Below are 19734 nucleotides of genomic sequence, written 5' to 3'. Positions count from 1 at the left end.
GCAACAAATGAGTCAGAACTTAGATGTAGACTGCATGAACATAAATAGCTTAAAAGTGTTTCTTTTTTTCTTAAGAAACAGACTCTGTGCAATTGGCAAACACATAGTGTGAGTGTTTGTTTAGAACTATATAGTAACCAAAGTAGAGATGGACCGATCCGATATTACGTATCGGTATCGGTCCGATACTGACCTAAATTACTGGATCGGATATGGGAGAAAAATAAAAAATGTAATCCGATCCATTAAATATCACGAAAGCACCTCACAAAACTTGCAACACGCCGTAACTCACCTCAGAACGTCGGAGCAGTATGCATCACGTGATAGAGCGGCTGTGGCATGCGGGACCTGTCGGTGGTCTGGATAGCATTTGGAGCTTCGCTAGCAACCCAGCATTTCATCTCCGACAAAGTTATCCCCGAGAGAAGTAAAGCAAGTGTGTAAGTCCATCTCTGAATGTTTGTAAAGCATTCCTGCGTTAAGCTTAACAAACGATATATGGAGCGACTGCCTCTTCTTGCTGCTACTTCAATCATGAAACTGCTTAATGATCAGCTGATCGGCTTTTCTGTCGCGAGTCCGTGACTCTAGTTTGCTTTTGGCCCACTTTGCACCAGAAAGAGGAAACCAGCGGCTGAACAACAGCAGCATGTTTAAGCTTGATCAGCTGTTGTTAGAATTTATTTAATATTACTTTCTACTCGAGGATCTTTTTCTACGTAGCTGACGCTGGTAACTGTGCAGGGGCGGATCTAGCAAAGTTTAGCCAGGGGGGCCGATAGGGCATGAACAGGGAAATTTAAAATGTCTAGCTTTTAATAAATAATTATCTGACACCCAAAGTTTTAATTTGATGTAAAATGAATAGAAGTCCATTACTGTATATAGTGACTATTAAGTCTAATATATATACCCTAGTAAGCTATAGTACTTTTTCCTTTGGGAAGGTACCATCTGTGCAGTCTGCAATTTTGTTGAAGAAAGATGTTGAATCTATTTAATATTTCTTGAAAAATAATTGATTTCTGTGCTTTTTTTTTCACACTGCATCAAATTAAGGTTGATTACGTTGATTAAGCATCATGAGGTGGAGCGTGAGGGGTGGTTCCCTATTTTTTATTTTTTTATTTTTGTTGTTGCTGAGAGTTGGAACCCTATTAGTTAGGTTGCTTAATATTTACGCTAAGTACTCTTTAAAATACCAGAATAGGGAGGATGGTGTAGGTTTAAGTTTATTAGATTGATCAGTATTGCTGAACTATGAAATATTTTTTTTGCATACAGGTATAACAGAATAGCTTTAGTGTAGTTGTTGTTTTAAACTTGAGTATGAACTTATACAAAATGCAGCAAGATATTTAAAAAAAACAGTTTTGTTGATTAAAAAACACTATATCGGATTCATATCGGTATCGGCAGATATCCAAATTCATGATATCGGTATCGGTATCGGACATAAAAAAGTGGTATCGTGCCATCTCTAAACCAAAGTAGTTTTTTTTGTTTTCAAATAAAGCCAGATAAATTTCATTCTCTTACTGCAATAATAAGATCTGTAGTTCTTGCTTTGTAAGCACTAAACCTCTGGTTCACTTAGAAATAATGTCAACATCTTTTTCAGTTTTTGCACTCATGCGGTAACTAGTTTTGGTGGCCTGTATGATGATGTCAAACACATTACAGAGCTGGTTCATTTTCACATATTTGACGACTCTCAGTCTCAAAAGTATGCTGCTGATCTTAATTTAATTCAATTCAATTTGCCTCTAGGTGCTTTATATTCTGAGATAAAGACCTCACAATAATACAGTAAATGAACTGGGTCGCCATGTTCCCTGTAAAAAGATTAACAGATATAGGAATAAAATGAGCAATCCACTGCAGATAAAGCTCAGCAGGAAAGCTGGAAAAGTCTGTCGTCAGAGTGTTTCATGTGCTTTGATTAGGCTCCGTTGTGGACATATACACGGACAACTGGAAACCCAACAGCTGATTAGTCCTTTTACAAAGACTGGATTTTAGAAAATAATATATAGATATCAAGTATGTAATAAAACCCATACCTTCACTGTTAAGAAGTTATATTGCAGCATCTTGGACTCAATTGTTTGCGTTTGACTGTTTTAATTTTTGAATGCTCCAAATACCACTATTGGCATTCACACTCCATAGCACTAGGTGGCGATAATGCTACTTGCCAGAAACAAAAGTGCATCCGCTTCTGTTGCTAAAATTATGCTACACATAAAAAATGTTCAGAGCATGCCAGGTCTTACAAGTTTAACCTTCTTCGGTTACACTGTTTGTCTGTTAAGCTTTAACTGGAAGTTAGCATTAACAGCCATTTAAGAAATCTAACGATAACCTAAGCTAGTTAGCTGTCTACTCGTATAAGTTCTGATAGCAGCTAAGATAACTGAACGGTCATCTAACCGGGCTAATAGCGAGAGTAAACGGTAAGTGGTGTGTTTGTCTCCCATCTGATTTGGGCGTTAAATAGAATTATTTAACGCCCAAATCAGCGCTTTTATCAATGAAAGGAGCCTCGGATACAGAGAAATAGTCTTTATAGCGGCGGTTAATGTTACCAGAATCTGTCAAGTTCGATGTTGTTTCCCATACACAGTGTGGCGTCTATGTCAATACAACGCAACTAAAACTTAACTGAACATTTGTACACTGTCTTTCTTTCGAACCCATTCATAGTCACCTTATTAAAGTTGCTGTAAAGTACAACGTCGTTCTCTTGTAGTCTTTAATGCTACAGTCACTGGTATATGTCGGCATAAAGTCTCTGAAACTAAACAAGTTGGTCCATGGTTGAGACATCCAGCACCTCCTTTTGCATTTATGTGGTATGGTCAGATGAAGTAGTGTTTGTTTGTTTGTTTGTTTGTTTTGTCCATGCTTCTCGTGTCTGTAATTCCGATTACCCAGCTTTGAGTTCAGGGTCTTATTGACTCTTGCATTCTTGCATTCAAGGGGCTTTTTTGAGTGTTAACAGTATTATTTCAAAGTGTACTGTAACCTGAGCTAAATTATCTGTGAAAACGTTTGCTTAAATGTGGACGTGACTATTGTAACGTAATGTAATATACGTGTTTAAACTGCTTCTGTGCATGCAGGTAAAACGCACGAACCATCTCCTGCAGTTTCTCGGTCCGAACTCATTCTCAATGGATGTCAGCATTGCTGTATCACTAATTCGAGGCCAGATGGGGACCGTAGTCGAGCGAGCAGTAAATGGAGCGGTCGAGACGGTGCTGGCCGAGATGCTTAAAGTGGTCGGAGTCAAATTTGAGGAGTTAAAGGCTCAAGTGGTGCAGATGAAGAGGGACATGATGACGCTGCAGAGTGAGAAGGCTCAAAAAGAGAAGGAGAACGATAACATTCGGGCCAAGCTGCGTTACACGGAGCTGAAGCTAAAGTACTACAGGCAAGGAGTGGAGGAGGAGCTGCAGCAGAGAGCCTCTGCTTCTACCCTAGTCTGGATTCAGCCACCAACTCTAACACGAACACAGAGAAGCAGATCTGGCATTTCCCCAACAAAGACCCTGTCATCGTTCTCAGTTCAGGCCAGGACTGCTGAGGGAGCGTTGATGAGGAACAGCAACAGTACGTACCAATGAAATGCTTGAGTCCTGGTTTCTCTTGTGCTGACTGTACTCTTTCTTATGTTTCTAGTCCCAGAATGCACCTCACCAAACAGCATGAACAGGCAAAAAGTCAGAGTGTCCTGCCCTTCAAACGTGGCCCACGCTGACTCATCTGACCTGCTGCTTCCTGCTTCACTCACTTTGAATGTGGCTGGAGAATCTCTGGACAGCAGTACAGGTACACAGTGCGTGCGTACATGTTTTCTCTCTCATCACTGAGAACATCACTAAATCTTTAGATGAACATTACCGTAGTTTTACTATTACTTTATTTTTTATTTATATAGCACTGCATCACAGCAGCAGTTTACTCAAGGCGGGTGTTGCTACTTAGGAGAGTAGCAAGCCCTTAGGCAATGAGCTTAATGTAGGTTGGCATGTTGTGACACAATGTAGCCTTACACCAGTGGTTCTTAACCTTGTTGGGGGTACAGAACCCCACCAGTTTCATATGTGCATTCACTGAACCCCTCTTTAGTGAAAAATAAAATAGAATTTTTTTCAAATTCAAGACATACATATATTTTTTACTGGTGCACAAAATGAGCCTTGCATATCACGGCTGAGGCTCTGCCGAACCCCTGAGACAGACTCACCGAACCCCTAGGGTTCGATCGAACCCAGGTTAAGAACCACTGCCTTACACTGATATGTTAGACTAAGTACATGTTGTTTCTACAGTGTTGTTCTGTCCTAGCTCAGACCCAGTTCAGTGTAAGAAAGTTGAAGAGGTGGATGAGTGTGAATGGGCCATTCTGCACTCTAATACAGAAGGCATGGATAGTGCCATAGCCTCGTCTCCTGCCCCGGCTCCGAATTTAGATGATGGGCAGCAGTCAGGGGATTCCTCTCTGTCTCCAGATGGCGCCACCTATGCAGCTAGCTCCACGCTGCTCTTCTCTGTTCCAGAGGTAACAGCTCATTCAAATCAAGTTTTCCAGATTTGATATATCACAAGGTTTTGTTTTGTTTTTTAATTTACATTTCTTTAAAAAAAAAACCCTGATAAAACGTGTTTTTGGAGTATTAAAGGAAATCCTGGTAGGTAAAAAGGAAACCAGGGATATATTGTCAGGAGTCACTGAAGTAGGGCTGTTCGATATAACGATATATATCGGATGACGATATAGAAATGTCTATCGTTTCATTTTACGCTATCGTTTGTTTTGTGGTGTCGCAAAATAAACTGTTTACAGCAATATTTTTTTCATGTTCTGATGTCACTGTAGTTATTATTAATTTCTTAAAGTTCTCTCTTTCTCTTATATTTAATATAACCACACTACGGACGGACAAGCGCCTGTTTTTATGCGTTGTCGTTAGCAACAACCACAGTAAAACCATCGCATGTCCGCTTGTTTATTTTCCACATAAACCTTTCACAATAAAGCTCTAGATCCTGTTGAGACTTTTCAAAATAAATGGAATCACATGAAAAAGTATGCAGAGTATTTACGGATGAGAAGTAAAAAAGAGCCGCCAGGTGCTAAAAAATAAACCTTAGACTCCAACGTTAGAACAGGCTTCTCCCCGCAGCACGCCGTGTAAGAAATACTCACAAAGGAAACGGCGCCGTTACAACTTCTGTCTAAAAATGCATCGTTAAAACACTCGACTCCAGCTACACGACACCCAGCTGGAAACACTTCACCTGCCCGAGATTCACAGACTTTACAGAAAATGTTAAATTTTTTGTGATTTATATTGTTATCGGGACGATAGATGTTTCATATCGGGATATGAGAGTTTGGTCATATCGCACAGCCCTACACTGAAGCTTGTCAGGAAGCATGGAAGCAGAAAAGTGTAATGGCACAGAGTCAAAACATTTGCCTCAGGGCTCGATCTCATCCTGCTGGCAAGGTTTATATCGTATGAGACAATGCGCTACAGAAATGAATGCATGTGTAAATGACCTGAAATGAATACAGTTCCTAAAACTGTATTTTTACATTCTAACACAGAAATATTTAGACTTTCTTTTCAGTTCAGTTTTATTAAGCCTTATGTAGGTATTTTAATAAAGTACAGGCTCTTTTATTTTCAATTTCCAAGCTAATGCACTTGTAAATTCCAGTTTGTCTCCTGTTTCAAACTAGGTGAAGCATGAGGCACAGGAAGAAGAGAAGGAGGTGATCTATATAAAAGAGGAGCCAGAGGAAGAGCAAGAGGTGATGGCCACCCTGCTGCTTGACTGCCACGAACAGCAGGGTCATCAGCCAGAGTCAGAGGTGAGGTTACAGTTGTGGGGCACAATTTTCAAGAACATAAGTTACATTTGTGTTCACTGTAACTTTTATTTAATCTAAGAGCTGTAGGGCACTCGGGGAGTACATGTCCCATCGTGGTCAAGTCTCTATTTGTTTTAAAGGTTTAACAAGTGGTTCTTCCTTTTCTCCATCTACTGTCAAAGACCAAAGAGAATATATTGATAAACAGCTGCTAATCTCAAAGTGACAGCCACTTTATTCAACCTTAAAGATGTTCTAACTTTAAATATTTATTTTTAGCTAGGATGTCCTTATCTAAAGAGCTTGCATGAAGCAGAGACAAAGACAGAATGCATGGGACATTTTCTTGGGGGAAAGATCATCTCCCCCTCCTTTTTTTTTTTCTCCTCCATAAGTTGCATCCTGGACGATGAGCATTTGGATGTCAGTCTTTGCACCATTGTAGTTTAATCCCAGCCGTTATCTGACACCACGCTGTGAAGAAGTCTTCTATAAGCTGGATTGTCTGAGCGCTCCAGGTCTTTTAAAGGATTCTTAGTAAACGCTCGTTCACAGCTTTGCTGGAATTCATGACGTTGAAAGATGGTCAAACAAAAAAGATAAGGAAACGTCAAAGGACCAAACATTGAGCGAGTGCACTGACATTTATATGAAGTGGTGTTAAAAACTGTTTGCCCCCTTCCTGACTCTACATGTTTCATCTCAAAAGCCACACATCATGCCGAGATCTAAGAAACACCTGAGAAACAAAGTCACTGACATCTGAAAAGGTTACAAATGCATTGTTGAACCACACTGGGAGCCATTAAACACAAATGTGGTGAAGCTTCCCAGGAGTGCGGCCGGCCTACCAAACATTAACGAACCGCAGGCTTTACGTGTCTCAGTTAAGGTCAGAGTTCATGATTCAACAATAAGGAGTCTGGGCAAAAATGGCCTACATGGGAGAGTTGAAGGAAAAAGCCTCTGCTACACACAAAAGCTCATCTCACATTTGTCAGAAAACATCTTGATGATGCCCCGGACTTTTGGGAAAATACTCTGCGGACTGACGAGACAAAAGCTGAACTTTTTGTTCAGTTTGAGTCGCATTACACGTGGCTAGCACAGAAAAGAAACATCACAGCAACCTGTGGTGGTGGTAGTGTGGTGGTCTCTGGCTGTTTTGCTGCCTTAAGAAAAACAAAATAAAGACGTTGGAGGAGCCTGGTCCTGACCTGAATCTGCCTGAGGTGCTGGGATGTGAGGCTGTTCACTCTGCTACGTGACTGAATCACAAACAAGATTCCTCCACAGCGCTGTAAAAAACCTCTTTGCCAGTTATTGCAAATGTTTGATTGCTAAGAGTCGTCCAACTAATTATTATGTTTAGGGGGCAGTAAGTTTTTCACACAGGATCGTGTAGGTTTGGATTTTTCCCCCTTCATTTAGAAACTGCATTTTGTGTTTAGTTCTGATATTTTTGTCTAATATTTACATTTGTTTGATGATCTGAAACATTTTACTGTGACAAACATTCAAAAAAACTCTTTTTCACACCACTGTACTTCTTTTTGTGTTTCTGACCATTTAAAGCAGTTTACACTACAAAACACTTTGACTCAGGCACGTGCCACTGTTACTTTATGACATATCCACAGCTACGGCCATTTTAGCATTACCAGTTGCACGTGCATGTCATTGGACTGAACAAATGGTTGTAAGCTCAACAACAGACTGAAGGACAGTTTTGGAAAACTCTCGTGGAATCCTGTTATTGCAGCCTATCGAATACAATGAATGCTTTCATCTCTGTGCTCAGCCTCAACCGTCAGTGACAGAGTGCCCAAGTGCTGCAGGATGCCAAAGAAATACTACAGCCTTCAGCTCAGCTGGACGAAGCACCCGTGAGTTGATGTGAATAACTGTCGATCATGTCTGTATGCTTCTACTAGATATGATAAAAAGTTCTGGGACTTGTCCTAAAACCTTTTATCCCTCAGCTGTAAAAGGCTTTCAGGATGGTATCGTCACCCTGCTGGGTTTCCAGGTGATGTTGACACTCGAGTTTTTGGTTGCTATAGCTCGAGAACAAAGTGATGAAGGAGGTTTATCGCTGTGACGTGGCTTAATATAGCCTCACAACTGGAACTTAGAGTGGGCGCTTTCTGTGTGTGCACTCTCAGATTCAGCACCTCAGTCAGCTGCCATCTTGCCACCTGGCGTCCCACCTCGCCAAGCCATGCGACCCTGGGCTAAAGACCTTAGTCTTTATGAAGAATACAAAATGCGGAGGAGTGAGCTTCGTCGCCGAAACATGACAAAGCGCAGAGAACTGGAGAAATCGTTACCTCAACCGCTGCTGGCAGATCTGGTCAGTCCACCTCAAATTGTTGAGGACAGAAGGTTTCTGCATATTTACGTTAAAAAAGTGCCTCATTTATAAAGGCATCAAGTGAACCTGAAAAATAAAGGTGATTTTGTGTTGAAGGTGCGGGAGCGTCGAGAGAAGACCAGACTGAGGGTAGCCAGGTGGAGGGCAAAACGGAAACTCCAGGCCTGCCTTAACCAGATGCAGGTCGGTGATTCCACCACAGTCTCTGCACTCAGACATTTCTTTTGGAAATGGTCTGTTTCTTTCTCATGAATGAGATCTCCATCTCTCAGGGCTTAAGGTGGAAATTGATTAAAAACATTTGCATGGAGATTTTGGTGGTCAGTGAATAAAAACATTTTTGCAAACTATTTTTGACGTATTTCAGTAATATCAAGAATTTAAAACGTGTATATGACAATCAAAAAGAAATTTCACAATATTTTTCATTTTTACCCAAAGTTACCTTGAATGCTTTGGGAGGCATTTCTCTGGTAGCTGCCAGAGTATTGTTTACCTCAGTGGGTGTGGACTGTTCACAACTATTCAGTGTAGAGCAGAGGTCTCGGACCCCGGTCCTCGAGCTCCGGTGTCGTGCAACTTTCTACACCTGAATACAATTAGCAGGTCATTAGCAAGACTCTATAGAACTTGACTGCACGCTGAGGTGGCAGCTCAGCCATTTGATTCATGTTACAGCAGCTCATGTGTGAATGAACAATAAAAGTGCTTTTAGAAGGACATTTTTCCAAACACTTACTTAAACTTACTTGAGTAGGGTTAGGGGTCGCCACCTCAGCATGCAGCCAAGTGCTATAGAGTCTTGCTAATGACATGCTAATTGTAACAAGGACACATGGAAAAGTTTCAGGACAGCGGCCCTCGAGGACCGGAGTTTGAGACCCTGCCATCGAACATACATTCCTGGCAGGTATTAAATCTCGAGTTGGTCGTGTGACTGTTGTCTGTGTCAGCGACACACCGCTGCGTGATCACTGACAGTGATGAGTGTTAGTGTCTGTGATATCCAGTGTTGCTCAAGTTAGTAAGTAATTAGTTACTAATTACTGATTACTTCTCCAAGAAAGTAATCCCGGTACTTTACTGATTACTTATTTTCAAAAGTAATTAGTTTCATTACTTGCCTTTTATGAATGTGTTACACAACCTGAAGACGTAATAAAGCAACAGACCTTTCAGCCCAATTCTGTTTTTTCTGCATAATCCATCTTTCATCTGTCATACTGGAGCTGCTAACATAAAGTAGTGTAAGTGAGAATGTGAGGGCTGTACCGTGGGAAACACAACCTGCTTTGGATTCCTGGATTCAAAGGGAGTGTTTTCTGTTTCCATTGCATTGTTTTTCAACGGACAACAAAGATGGCACAGAGACATTCAGCAACACAAACTCAAGTCCATATCTGACGACCTGTCCGTTCATGTTTTGGAGATTATCATCATTTTATCAGTTTGTGGCTGCCTTAACAGGTGTGCCGAGAAAACGTAGCCAGCTGTTTGATTTGATCATCTGTGTGATCTGCATATATTTGTTCTTGATTGTGTCCACACAGTGTCTCTGCCTGCCTCACAGACTCTTGTCTCCACCCGGTTTCCATCACATTATTCTGATACTAAAATCTTTGTCTGCTATAGATATAGATGTAGATGTATACATACATCTCTCTCTACATCATGTATGTATGTGGTTAGAGAGAGATGTATGTGTAGAGATATAGTTTATTTTATTATTTATATGTATATCTATGATATTTTCAGAATTGAATATAGGAGCGTGAGACTAACAGGAGTGGCCTCCACCTCTGCTGTTAACTCCAGTTTCAACGTTTCTCCTCAGTCGAAAGCAAAAGGAGAATCAGGCACTTTGTAATTCACATTAGAAGTTCAGTGGTGCAGCGATTAGCCTCACAGCAAGAAGGTCCTGAGTTCGATTCCACAGTCCAAAGACATGCAGTTAATTGTTATTCTTTGTCCTTCTGTAACTGTAACCCTCAGAGAGCCTCTCAGTCTCGCTGGTTATTGACCTGTAGTTGTAGATCTGTTAGAAACCTTCTTTGGCAAATTGAAATTCACACCCATTCTCTCTGTCTGTTTAAAGTTGAATAATTAAGCTGCTTACCAATCAGCCACGCCTTTGCTGCTTTGTTCCCTGTCAGGCCTTTGGAGACACTCAAGGTCTTTCTCAGACTGGCTTTGCCATCAGCAGTCAGCAGCAGCCCAGATCAGCTTGTGGTAAGTTGTGGCTCAGATGACTTTTCACACATCTTTTCAAACTGCCTGCTGCTCCTCAAAAACACACTTTGGAGCTCAAGTTCCAAACTGTGAATATTTAATGTTCATGTTATATTTTTCCTTTTTATTTTAAATAAATTTGCAGGAATTACAGTAATTATGAGGTATCGTTTATAGACTTGTGAGAATTTTTCTCCATTTTGGAATAAGGCAGTATGACTAAATGGGAACTGTTGAATCTCCAAATACTTTCCAGATGTACTGCACACTGGAGCCTGGATGGTCAACCCTTCCTTTTACTTTGCCAGATGGAAACTGTAAAAGAAGTCATGTTCACAGAGAAAACTTTCTAAACCAGCCGTATATAAGTCCAGTAAAGCTCACTGTCTGCTCAGTGAGGCTCAGCAGGTGGTGCTACACTTTTCGTTTGTCACTTCAACCAGCTGCTCTATGTTGTGTTTCAGCTTCCACCTCCAGCACTCAGCAGAGACAGAGCTCGGCATCGAATAACATCCCACGGATGTCTACATCCACTTCCACCCTGGTTCTGAAAGGCCCCAACATGGCTCCACATGAGCACGCTGTGGCACTTTCCTACCCCCATGGCAACATCTCTCCACAGAGACTCTCTCTGACAGACACTATCTTACAGTGAGCTAACACTGCTCCATTCACAGAACTCAGGTTTATCTTTACTCGACACGTAAGGAAACCAAGGTTTCGGGTCAGCGTTTGCAGCGGCCACTATGGATCATTTTGTCTTAAATGTTGTAATCCGGTACTGTCAGTATCAGAAAACCCCAAATCCTTAAACTAACATCCATCACACAGTTAAATACACAATAAACATTTGCCATACCCTTCACGAGGACTATTGTTATTTTCATCAAATCTCTGTGTTTATATGTACAAACCTTCACTGTATCCTTTAACATATCAATACTGAACGTGCAGCTAGACTGGATCATGCCAACTGATACAAGACTGCCAAATCACAACAGTGTTTATAGTGTAAGGCAAATACTGTAACCTCAACAGTAGGATGATCCCTTTAAGCAAGCACTCTAATAGGAGGAAATGAGGCTCAGGGTGGGCAGCCATCTGCTGCGACCAGTTTGGGAAGAAAAGAGGAAGACGGGACAAAGGACATGCTGTGGAAGAGAGCCAGAGATTAATAAGTAATGATTAAATGCAAAGTGGCGTATCAATGCCAAAAAGTGAGTGAAGAAGAAACATTTAGGCCTATTGCAGCATAACTAAGAGGACTCAGGGTCACCTGATCAACCCAAAATACGTGCTTTATCTAAACTGAAAGTCTGAAGCCTAATCTTAATAGTAGAGAGGGTGTCCATCTCCTGAATCCAAACTGGAAGCTGGTTCCACAGAAGAGGCGCCTGAAAGCTGAAGCCTGATCCCATTCTTCTTTTAAACATCCTATTTAGGACAGAGGACAATAACCTTGTTTTAACTGAATTTAGAAACAGGAAATTGGAGGTTATCCACGTGTTTAATTTAAGACATTCCTGTAGTTTAACTAATTGTTGTGTGTTATCTGTCTTCATGGACAGATAAAGCTGAGTATCATTTGCATAGTGAAAATATGTCTTCTAATGATACGGCCTAGGTTAAGCATATATAACTTAAACAGAATTGGTCCTTGTACAGAACCCTGTGGAGTCTGTATAGGATTCCCTATTTATATGGACAAACTGGAGTCTGTTAGATATGATTCAAACCACCACAGCACAGTATTTTAATTCCCAAAGCATGCTCTTATCACTGTAATAATATATCATGGTCAACAGTATTGAAGCTTTAGTTAATGGTAGGACTTCAAAGACATGTAAAGTAATTACAGAAGTAATTACTGTAAGTAATAATGTGTTTGTACTCGGTCTTTGCTGAATGACGTGTGCCTGATAAATGAAGGTATGAAATCCAGACGTGTTATTGACTCACATTTATTTATTCTGGTTAAACAGATTTTGTTTTCCATTTTCATCATCTTAAAATGTTAATATGTTAACTTTCACTGGTTAGTAACATTTGGAAAACATTTATTCAGACACAGAACGAATTAAAAGCAAATGGCCAGCCTTCATTCTTATTCCCGTTGATGTAAATAACTGTTTTAAAAAGTGAGACCAAACATCTACACAACTTCAATATTCAAAAAATGGAGACTTTGATCATTTGGAAAAGCTGTAGAGCTGCAGCATACACACACATAGTTTATCCGTTTAGCCGCTGATAATCTTGTTGGAGATGGCTCCGGGTAGTGTGTAGAAGAGCAGGGCAAGGAACAGCGCTGTGATCAGCAGAATGATGCCGATGATGATGTACTTCTTGTAGCTTCGCCACACCAAGTGAAAGAAACATTTGAAAGGGTTAACGAACCACGAGAAGGAGGTGTCTGGACGACTGCGGGAAAGAGGAGAAAAGCAAATGAAGTGGTTTAGTTCATTACAGATTCTTACAGGCTGAGATGATTACGATGCTTTAGCAACCCTGAATGGGTCACCTGAGAAAGTGTCTAATGTTACGACATTAAAAACGTGATTCCAGAAATCATAACGGCGTCCTGGTGCATCCAGATGATGTGCATTATAAACTGACGGCATTTTCATATTAAATACTAAGGTTAAATGGAACAGCTCAAGTGGGAGAGGGATTTTATTCTGGCACATTAAACCAGTGAATCTCCTGTGTCTGAAAATTAAAGCATATGAGTAATTAAGACTAAAACTTTGAATGGAGCAGCTCTCATTTATAGAAACCAAACTGTGAACCCCTGAACACATGACTTCATTTGGACCAGAAACCTCTCTGCAGCTTCTCTCCCACCATAACAGCCTCACAGACAATAAAAAAACCAAACAAACCCGAGCAAAAATTACTAAAAAGATAAATGACTCGAGCATCAAAAAGTATAGAATAGAAAAGAATAGAATACATAAGAGAAAGTAATATGATATCCTCAACTGCACCAAAAAGTAAATGAGTAAAATGTGGATCTAGTGTTGTGCAGTCTCTGGTCTGGGAGCGTCTGGCCGTGTGTTATTGTTCTCTTGTAAATGAGATTACACCTGGATTGATCTTTGGGAACAGGCCGTTTATTCTCTCTATATCTATGTGTGCATTGATGCACACATAGATATAGCTCCAGGTTGGGGGGTTGACTCTGTATCCAGTAAGGACCCCCAGGCTACCCAAATATTGTTATTGAAAATGTGTAAATATACCTCAGATTTACAGAAATGTCCCTGTATTCCTTTGACGCATTTTTCGTACATAAATTAGATTGTATTCTGACAGATAAACAGAGCCTTGTGTGGTTATGGTTACTTTGGTTTTGGTAGTGGCTCTGGCTCCTTGCGGGCACGGCCAACAGGATTTTTCTCCGACTCCTCAGCTGTCACAAGATGGAACTCTGCTTCCACTTTCCCCTGGAGGAAGATCGATTGTTTGATGATCTGTATTTGCCTGACTTTATTTTTACATTTGTTTATACACTGCATGTGTGTGTTACTGTGTACTTACGGTCAACTCTCCTGACTTGGTGAAGGGCCACCAGCCTCGTGCTCTCTTCTGCTGAAAGATGGAGATTCTCTCAGTCCCATCTGTCAGCATGTCCGCCTTACACAACTTGGCTGTTTTAGCTCCCCGAGTAAATCCATGGAGGTCTAATTCTAGTGTGCCTGCAGACACACAGTCAGTCAGGTGCACTGCCGTGTTTTATGCAGCCAACACCAGAATCTCTGAATCTCTTTTGTCAAGTTGTTTTTGCCTTCATTCAAGTCATGCACATTTTATCTCCATTATTCATCCTGACTCTCCAGTGCGACTTCTAATACTTTTTGCCATTAAAGATTGTCTTAGAAGGTTTGTCATGTCTTCATGTTTCTTCTGCTTTCAGTGCTTTAAACATTTAGCACCATCTTCAGGTTTTGGGGGTAATTGTTAATAGTTAGCAGGAGTAGTCTTCCTGAATTTCTGCTGTTTCCTGTCCTCCACAGGAATGATTCAAGCATGCTCCTTATACGTTCAAATTGGCAATATGTCCCTGTATTTAATGCCATTATAGCAGCATTTCCCTGAACACAATGCAGTAACACTTTCTATTCTTCAGTGATTGTGAACTAAAGGTGCATCGGGGCACATCACTGTGAAAGAACAGCTCTGCAGCAGAGACATTGAGCTGTTAGCCGTTAAAATGTGTCTGTACTACCTGCCCCGGGAATTCTCGCATGTTATCGCGATAACAGCGTAGCCCCCCCTCAGCCAATGCGGATGCAGCCTCTTACTCCGCTCTGTGGTCAGCAGACTGCAAACGCAATCTCTGAGAGCCCTTTTTGAACATCTGGGGACTATATTGCATCACTGGACTCAACACTGCCCACCTTCACCCAGTATGTGACATGGCCCACCAGAGACAATAAAACATTGGACTTACTGTATGCCAACGCAAAAGAGGCATACAGTTTATCACTTCTGCCACCCCTGGAAAGATCTGATCACAACCTGGTGCACAGGGAGCCACCAGCCACCCGCACAGTGCAGAGATAGTCGGAGGAGAGCGAGGAGGCTCTAGAAGATTGTTTTGAGTCTACTGTGTGGGAGGTGCTTTGTGACGACCACAGGGAGACTCGCAACTTTCAGCCTTTTCGCGGCCTTGAACCTTACTGCAGGCTCTTTCTTGTCTTCTTCTCTCCTATCTGTCCAATAACCAGTCCGTTTAGCATAGTGAAGTCAAACTCTGGACCTTTTTTGTGACGCAACAGTGCTAACCACTGTATCACCTTAGTATTTTATGTTCATCAGTGAAATGTGTGTGTATAATTGCCTCTCCGTGTGAATAGGCACTTATGCATACCCACCTAGAAAGTCGTCAGAGGAGAGTGTCTCAAAGTCCCAGACCTGCAGAATGAGGATAGCAGGAATCTTCTGCTCTGTTTTATCTAGAGAGAAAATACTCTCTCTCTTCCTCACCACCACTACCTGTCAGAGGTAAAGTTGGTAACGATGTGATTCTGTAGCAGCTATTTTATCTACATCAGGCTTGGAGCCGGAGCTCCTAGGACCAAAGATCACACAAATATGAGTACCTTTTCAGCAGGCAGGTAGCTGAAGGGGAACACGAAGCGCCAGTTGAAGTTTCCTTCTCCAGTCAGAGAGTTGTAATGCACATCAGTTTCTTGTCGGTCATCTTCTAAACCTTTCAGCCAGCTACAACGGTAGATTTGGTAAGGTGAGAGATTTTCTAGCAGTGCTTTTTATATAAAGGTTTAGCTAGCTAGTTTAGCTTTTTGGGCTGCAAGGCGCTAACGTGTTGACACCGTGCAGCCCTCACACGATCCACGTTAACTCGCTAACAGAGATATATTCAGTACATTCAATGTGCTGTTCAATAAGGAATCAGCCAAGCTTACACAACAGACAGCAAACGTCACTTTAGTTTTGGAATTATTATTTCCAAAGCTAAAAAAAATATTTATATTGCCAAAAAATACCAGGAACAAATAGATTTTTTTACCCCTTGATGTAAATATCACTGAACTGTTGACCAGTGAGGAAGTGGCTGTCCTCCAAAATGACGTCCTCTGTGTTCCAGATGATAATACGCAGCTCGTATCTGCACAAACACATCTGAGTTTGAATGACCGCATGCCAAAACAACGTTGACAGACATTGTTTTATTACGTTTTGGTAAGTCTCACCCTTTTGGTTTTCGAGGTGAAATGTCCACTGGAGGTCCTGGATGTGGCAGGTCCATTGGAAACATGTCTACCCACATCTGGACCTGACCCTACATGTACATGCACACAGATGTAGGCAGTTGACCCAGAAAACCCAAAAAGCTTAAAGGTTGTAAATGCATGAATAACGATTATTTTTTACCAGAATACTAAACTCAAACATACCTGGTCCATTCCAGGCCGGGCCTTATTAAACAGAGTTCTGGTCTCAATGTGCTCTGGTACCAGTGTGCATCCTACACCTGGGATCTCAGCCCAGCGGTGTAGGATCTTCAGTGACAAGTGTTCATAGGACTCCACTGGCTCGTCTGAGGGATACACACGACAATGACAAATCAGACTCCTATATACATGTTCTAGCTCCAGCATATTTTCTTGATCTATACTATCTTTCCCCACAGTGTTGGATCATAGGGATCGAGTGATTGTTGGTGTTCTCTCTAAAACTGAAATGACATCTCCAGCTACTGATGGGGATATTTATTACTTATGCAACTGTTCTCACATTGTGTTGTACTTACATTTTATATAGCGCTTTTCCTACTCATACTGACAGACAAGTGCTTTAGACTACAAAGATGGAATTGCACCTGATTAAAAGGTATCACGTGGACTCATGCAGTAAATGTCTGAATACTGTTTCTAAATGTTAAGTTAAAAAAATAATCATGCAGCTGATCTAGAATGCCCTATATCTACCTTCATGCATGAAGAGCGTTTTGCCAGTGAAAACCTTCTCTGACACAATGATGCGTCCTGGACTGAAGTGAGGACCGTCCAAACCGCTCTCTCTGCACATCTTTGCCAACAGCTCTGATGGCTTCAAACAGTCTCTCCAGGCATTGTAACCCTCACTGACAGACAACAAGGAAGGAACAGGAAACGCTTCAGTGCGAGGGATTCATAGAATGCAGAGTTGTAGATGGATATAAATGCCTGGAATTTCTACTCCTTTAGTTGAATTTGGTAGTTTAATGTAATAGAAAAAAAGTAATGTAACTATGAGGTAGGATAGTAATTTATTGAAGTGACCAAATGGAATAAATAACTCGGACTTTGATCTGAAAGAGTTCAAACGTCCAGGCTTACAGACTATACTCAGCAGGGAGTCCACAGGTGCCTCTGTGTTTGCTGTAATATCGGTTCTCAAGGTCAATGCGGGTCTCTCCAATCAGATCGTCCCCTCCCACCAGGTCGTGGTCATAGATGAACACTGACAGCAGAGACTCCTGAGGAAGTGTTGCCTGCATCTCAAAAGATCTGGAAGAAGGAGAATAGAAGAAGTCATATTTAAAATGTGAGACAATTCCTGAGAAGCTTTACCAGTTATTTACCTTCCAAAAACAGGGTTTAGCTGTTTGGGAATGTAGTTGTCTCTGTCTTTGATTTCATTTTTGCCAAGTCGTAGAACAATGTAAGGGTCCGCCTTCCCATCCGGGTCAGCTGGGTGCAGGTTAGAGGCCTGGAAAGAGAAGGGGTATCATAAAAGAACTCACAAACAAGGACTAAAAGTAGTACTTTTAACGGCACTATTTGTAAATTATTCTGTTTACTTTTTTTTAAAACCTTCCATTATAAAATATGCTATAGTTCAAGATGTCTACTGCTTAATGTTATTATTTCAGCTGCTCCTTTTAGAGGTCACCAAAGCGTGATCAACAGGCAAGTGTAAGAGATGTTCATGCACAGGAAGGGGAGAGTACAGTCCTCCTTTAGGTAACAAGGGACTGGGAATCAGGGATTGACCTTTTGTCTGAGTGTAAATCTTGAGGAAGACTGTGCGAGACATCCTCCCGCCCTCGCTGTGGTGTTCACAGTCGGGCTTTTGTGGTTGTCAAGTGTTGCAGTGCTTGTTTGGGCTGTAAGGACAGCCTATATTAAAGTACTGGTTGCTTACGAAAAGCTCCGTTTGAAATGTAATTAAGTGCTTTGCTACAGCTTTTAATGAGCTTGGTGCTGAATGTTATTTGGCCTCTGAATATGAGACCAGATGGGTTTAACAAATGTGGTGACAGTTTTAACGAAGGTACTTTTGTGTAATACCAGTTTCCATCACAGAGTGGTGCAGCTAGTCAATGAGCCTAAAGGAATAGAGGTCCTAATGTGATTGGTCACTTTCAAAACAGTGACACCACAGGCTCTGTGATGGACGGGTTCAGTGTTAAATGGAGTTAGGCTGCAGGAGTAACATAGGCGCTGTTTTAAACTGCATTTGTTTGAAAAATGAAGCTTTGAGAACAGAGCTGATGTGAGAGCCTGAATCATCACTCGCACAGCAGGCTCTCACATGTGTGATGGCTTCCTTGAAAACTCAGGCTGCTGAGTTCTCCAGGAAGTTAAATTTAATTGTGTGGCAATCAGAGATGGGCAGTCTGATTACTTTTCTCAGGTAATGTTTACTCTGTGTGGGAAGAAAACTTCCTTCTACAGAGAAAAATTAAACTTCAAATCTGAGCGAGCAGCGAGCACGCTGCCACGGGAATGTGACATTCACAGAGAAACCCCCGGACCCCCCCACTGACATGACCGCTGTTGGCAAGCCTCCACCCACCCCAATAGACAATAGATTTAAGAGCTGCTGAATGTTTGAATTGGTTTATTTTTGCTGTGTTTTACTTGCATCTATTTGAAAGAGTGTAAACACAAAAAATTATTTTTTGGAATATGCAGAAAATAGGTTTAAATGTTAGAGAATTTCTTCAAGTCAAAGACTGTTGCATATAATTACATTTTTGCTTGATGCAATGTGCATAAAGGTAAAAGATTAAAACTCATGAAACAATTTTTAAAAGGAGACTTTTTCATTGGATTACATTGCAAACGATGGATTATGCAGAAAAATAGAATTGGGCTGAAAGGTCTGTTGCTTTATTACGTATTCGGGTTGTGTATCATGTTTTTAAAAGTAACTAAGTAACTAATTACTTTTGAAAATGAGTTATCAGTAAAGTAATGGGAATACCTTTTGGAGAAGTAATTAGTAAGTAATTAGTATTTCTAAGTAACTTGACCAATACTAATAATAATTTGCTTGTCATTATGTTTTTTCTTGCATGCGACTCTTGACATAGTTAAGTCTGCAGAAGCACTTTGAGAGCGAAGGCAGACGTGTAACTACACATCCAGGAAGTGCTTTCAATCAGGTCCACACAGGAAGGAGCTAGACCAGTTTAAACCTCTAACGTTGGTGTTAGGCGATGTACTAACTGCTGTATCACGTCAGCCTCACTAAACGCTGCTCTTTTTGTTTCTCAGTACAATGGAAAACTATTCTACAACTTTCAAGTAAAACATTCCAAAGAGAACTCAGCAGAAAATTCCCATGTGAGCAGGACTCACACAGACAATGTAAACCCGTATGAGAACTTGGACTGAGCTGTTGGGAGGGATTCCTCTGTTGACTCTAAAGCTCCCAGCGTCTATTGCTTCATGCCAGTCCTCCTCCTCCTCCTCAGCGAGCTTATAGAGGCAGAATCGACCCTAAG

General features: G+C 41.2%; 2 protein-coding genes across 4 annotated transcripts in view; one reads left to right on the top strand and one right to left on the bottom strand.

The window, feature by feature from the left end:
* The first annotated feature begins 2169 nt into the window (after positions 1-2169).
* Positions 2170-12434, top strand: LOC146690115 (uncharacterized). 3 transcript variants are annotated; one of them, XM_085434977.1, is made up of 10 exons: positions 2170-2459; positions 3129-3618; positions 3688-3837; positions 4521-4570; positions 5759-5890; positions 7692-7776; positions 8056-8243; positions 8361-8447; positions 10418-10493; positions 10958-12434. In XM_085434977.1, exons 2-10 carry the CDS (start codon positions 3180-3182, stop codon positions 11146-11148), a joined length of 1398 nt encoding a protein of 465 aa, XP_085291103.1. In that variant the 5' UTR covers positions 2170-2459; positions 3129-3179; the 3' UTR covers positions 11149-12434. The 3 variants fall into 3 exon arrangements, with proteins under 3 accessions (XP_085291103.1, XP_085291102.1, XP_085291101.1); XM_085434976.1 differs by having other exon boundaries at positions 4431-4570; XM_085434975.1 differs by having other exon boundaries at positions 4341-4570.
* A 4-nt stretch (positions 12435-12438) lies between these two features.
* fer1l6 (fer-1 like family member 6) overlaps positions 12439-19734 on the bottom strand; it is a 70418-nt gene continuing 63122 nt past the window's right edge. The window contains exons 35-46 of the mRNA XM_085434974.1: positions 19589-19729; positions 17584-17711; positions 17339-17509; positions 16949-17103; positions 16415-16557; positions 16211-16299; positions 16027-16125; positions 15599-15719; positions 15371-15491; positions 14034-14191; positions 13839-13939; positions 12439-12914 (exon numbers count right to left, since the gene is read on the bottom strand). Of these exons, the coding sequence (XP_085291100.1) occupies positions 12734-12914; positions 13839-13939; positions 14034-14191; positions 15371-15491; positions 15599-15719; positions 16027-16125; positions 16211-16299; positions 16415-16557; positions 16949-17103; positions 17339-17509; positions 17584-17711; positions 19589-19729 (1608 nt within the window). The 3' untranslated portion in view covers positions 12439-12733. The remainder of the gene's footprint in view (positions 12915-13838; positions 13940-14033; positions 14192-15370; positions 15492-15598; positions 15720-16026; positions 16126-16210; positions 16300-16414; positions 16558-16948; positions 17104-17338; positions 17510-17583; positions 17712-19588; positions 19730-19734) is intronic.

The sequence above is a fragment of the Copadichromis virginalis genome, linkage group LG16 (assembly GCF_057382275.1).
Source record: "Copadichromis virginalis isolate Kocher_CV1m ecotype Utaka linkage group LG16, C_Virginalis_male_GT1.1, whole genome shotgun sequence".
NCBI lineage: Eukaryota > Metazoa > Chordata > Actinopteri > Cichliformes > Cichlidae > Copadichromis > Copadichromis virginalis.
Note: the sequence above shows the minus strand (reverse complement) of the source record. Positions and strands in the feature narration are given on the sequence as shown.

What these genes read in the sequence shown, in the direction of transcription:
- LOC146690115 (XM_085434975.1), top strand. Translation starts at nt 3,180, where the DNA reads ATGGATGTCAGCATTGCTGTATCACTAATTCGAGGCCAGATGGGGACC. An exon ending in CTCAGCTGGACGAAGCACCC is followed by an intron (nt 7,777 to 8,055) that starts GTGAGTTGATGT and finishes GTGCACTCTCAG; the next exon opens with ATTCAGCACCTCAGTCAGCT. An exon ending in AACCGCTGCTGGCAGATCTG is followed by an intron (nt 8,244 to 8,360) that starts GTCAGTCCACCT and finishes TTTGTGTTGAAG; the next exon opens with GTGCGGGAGCGTCGAGAGAA.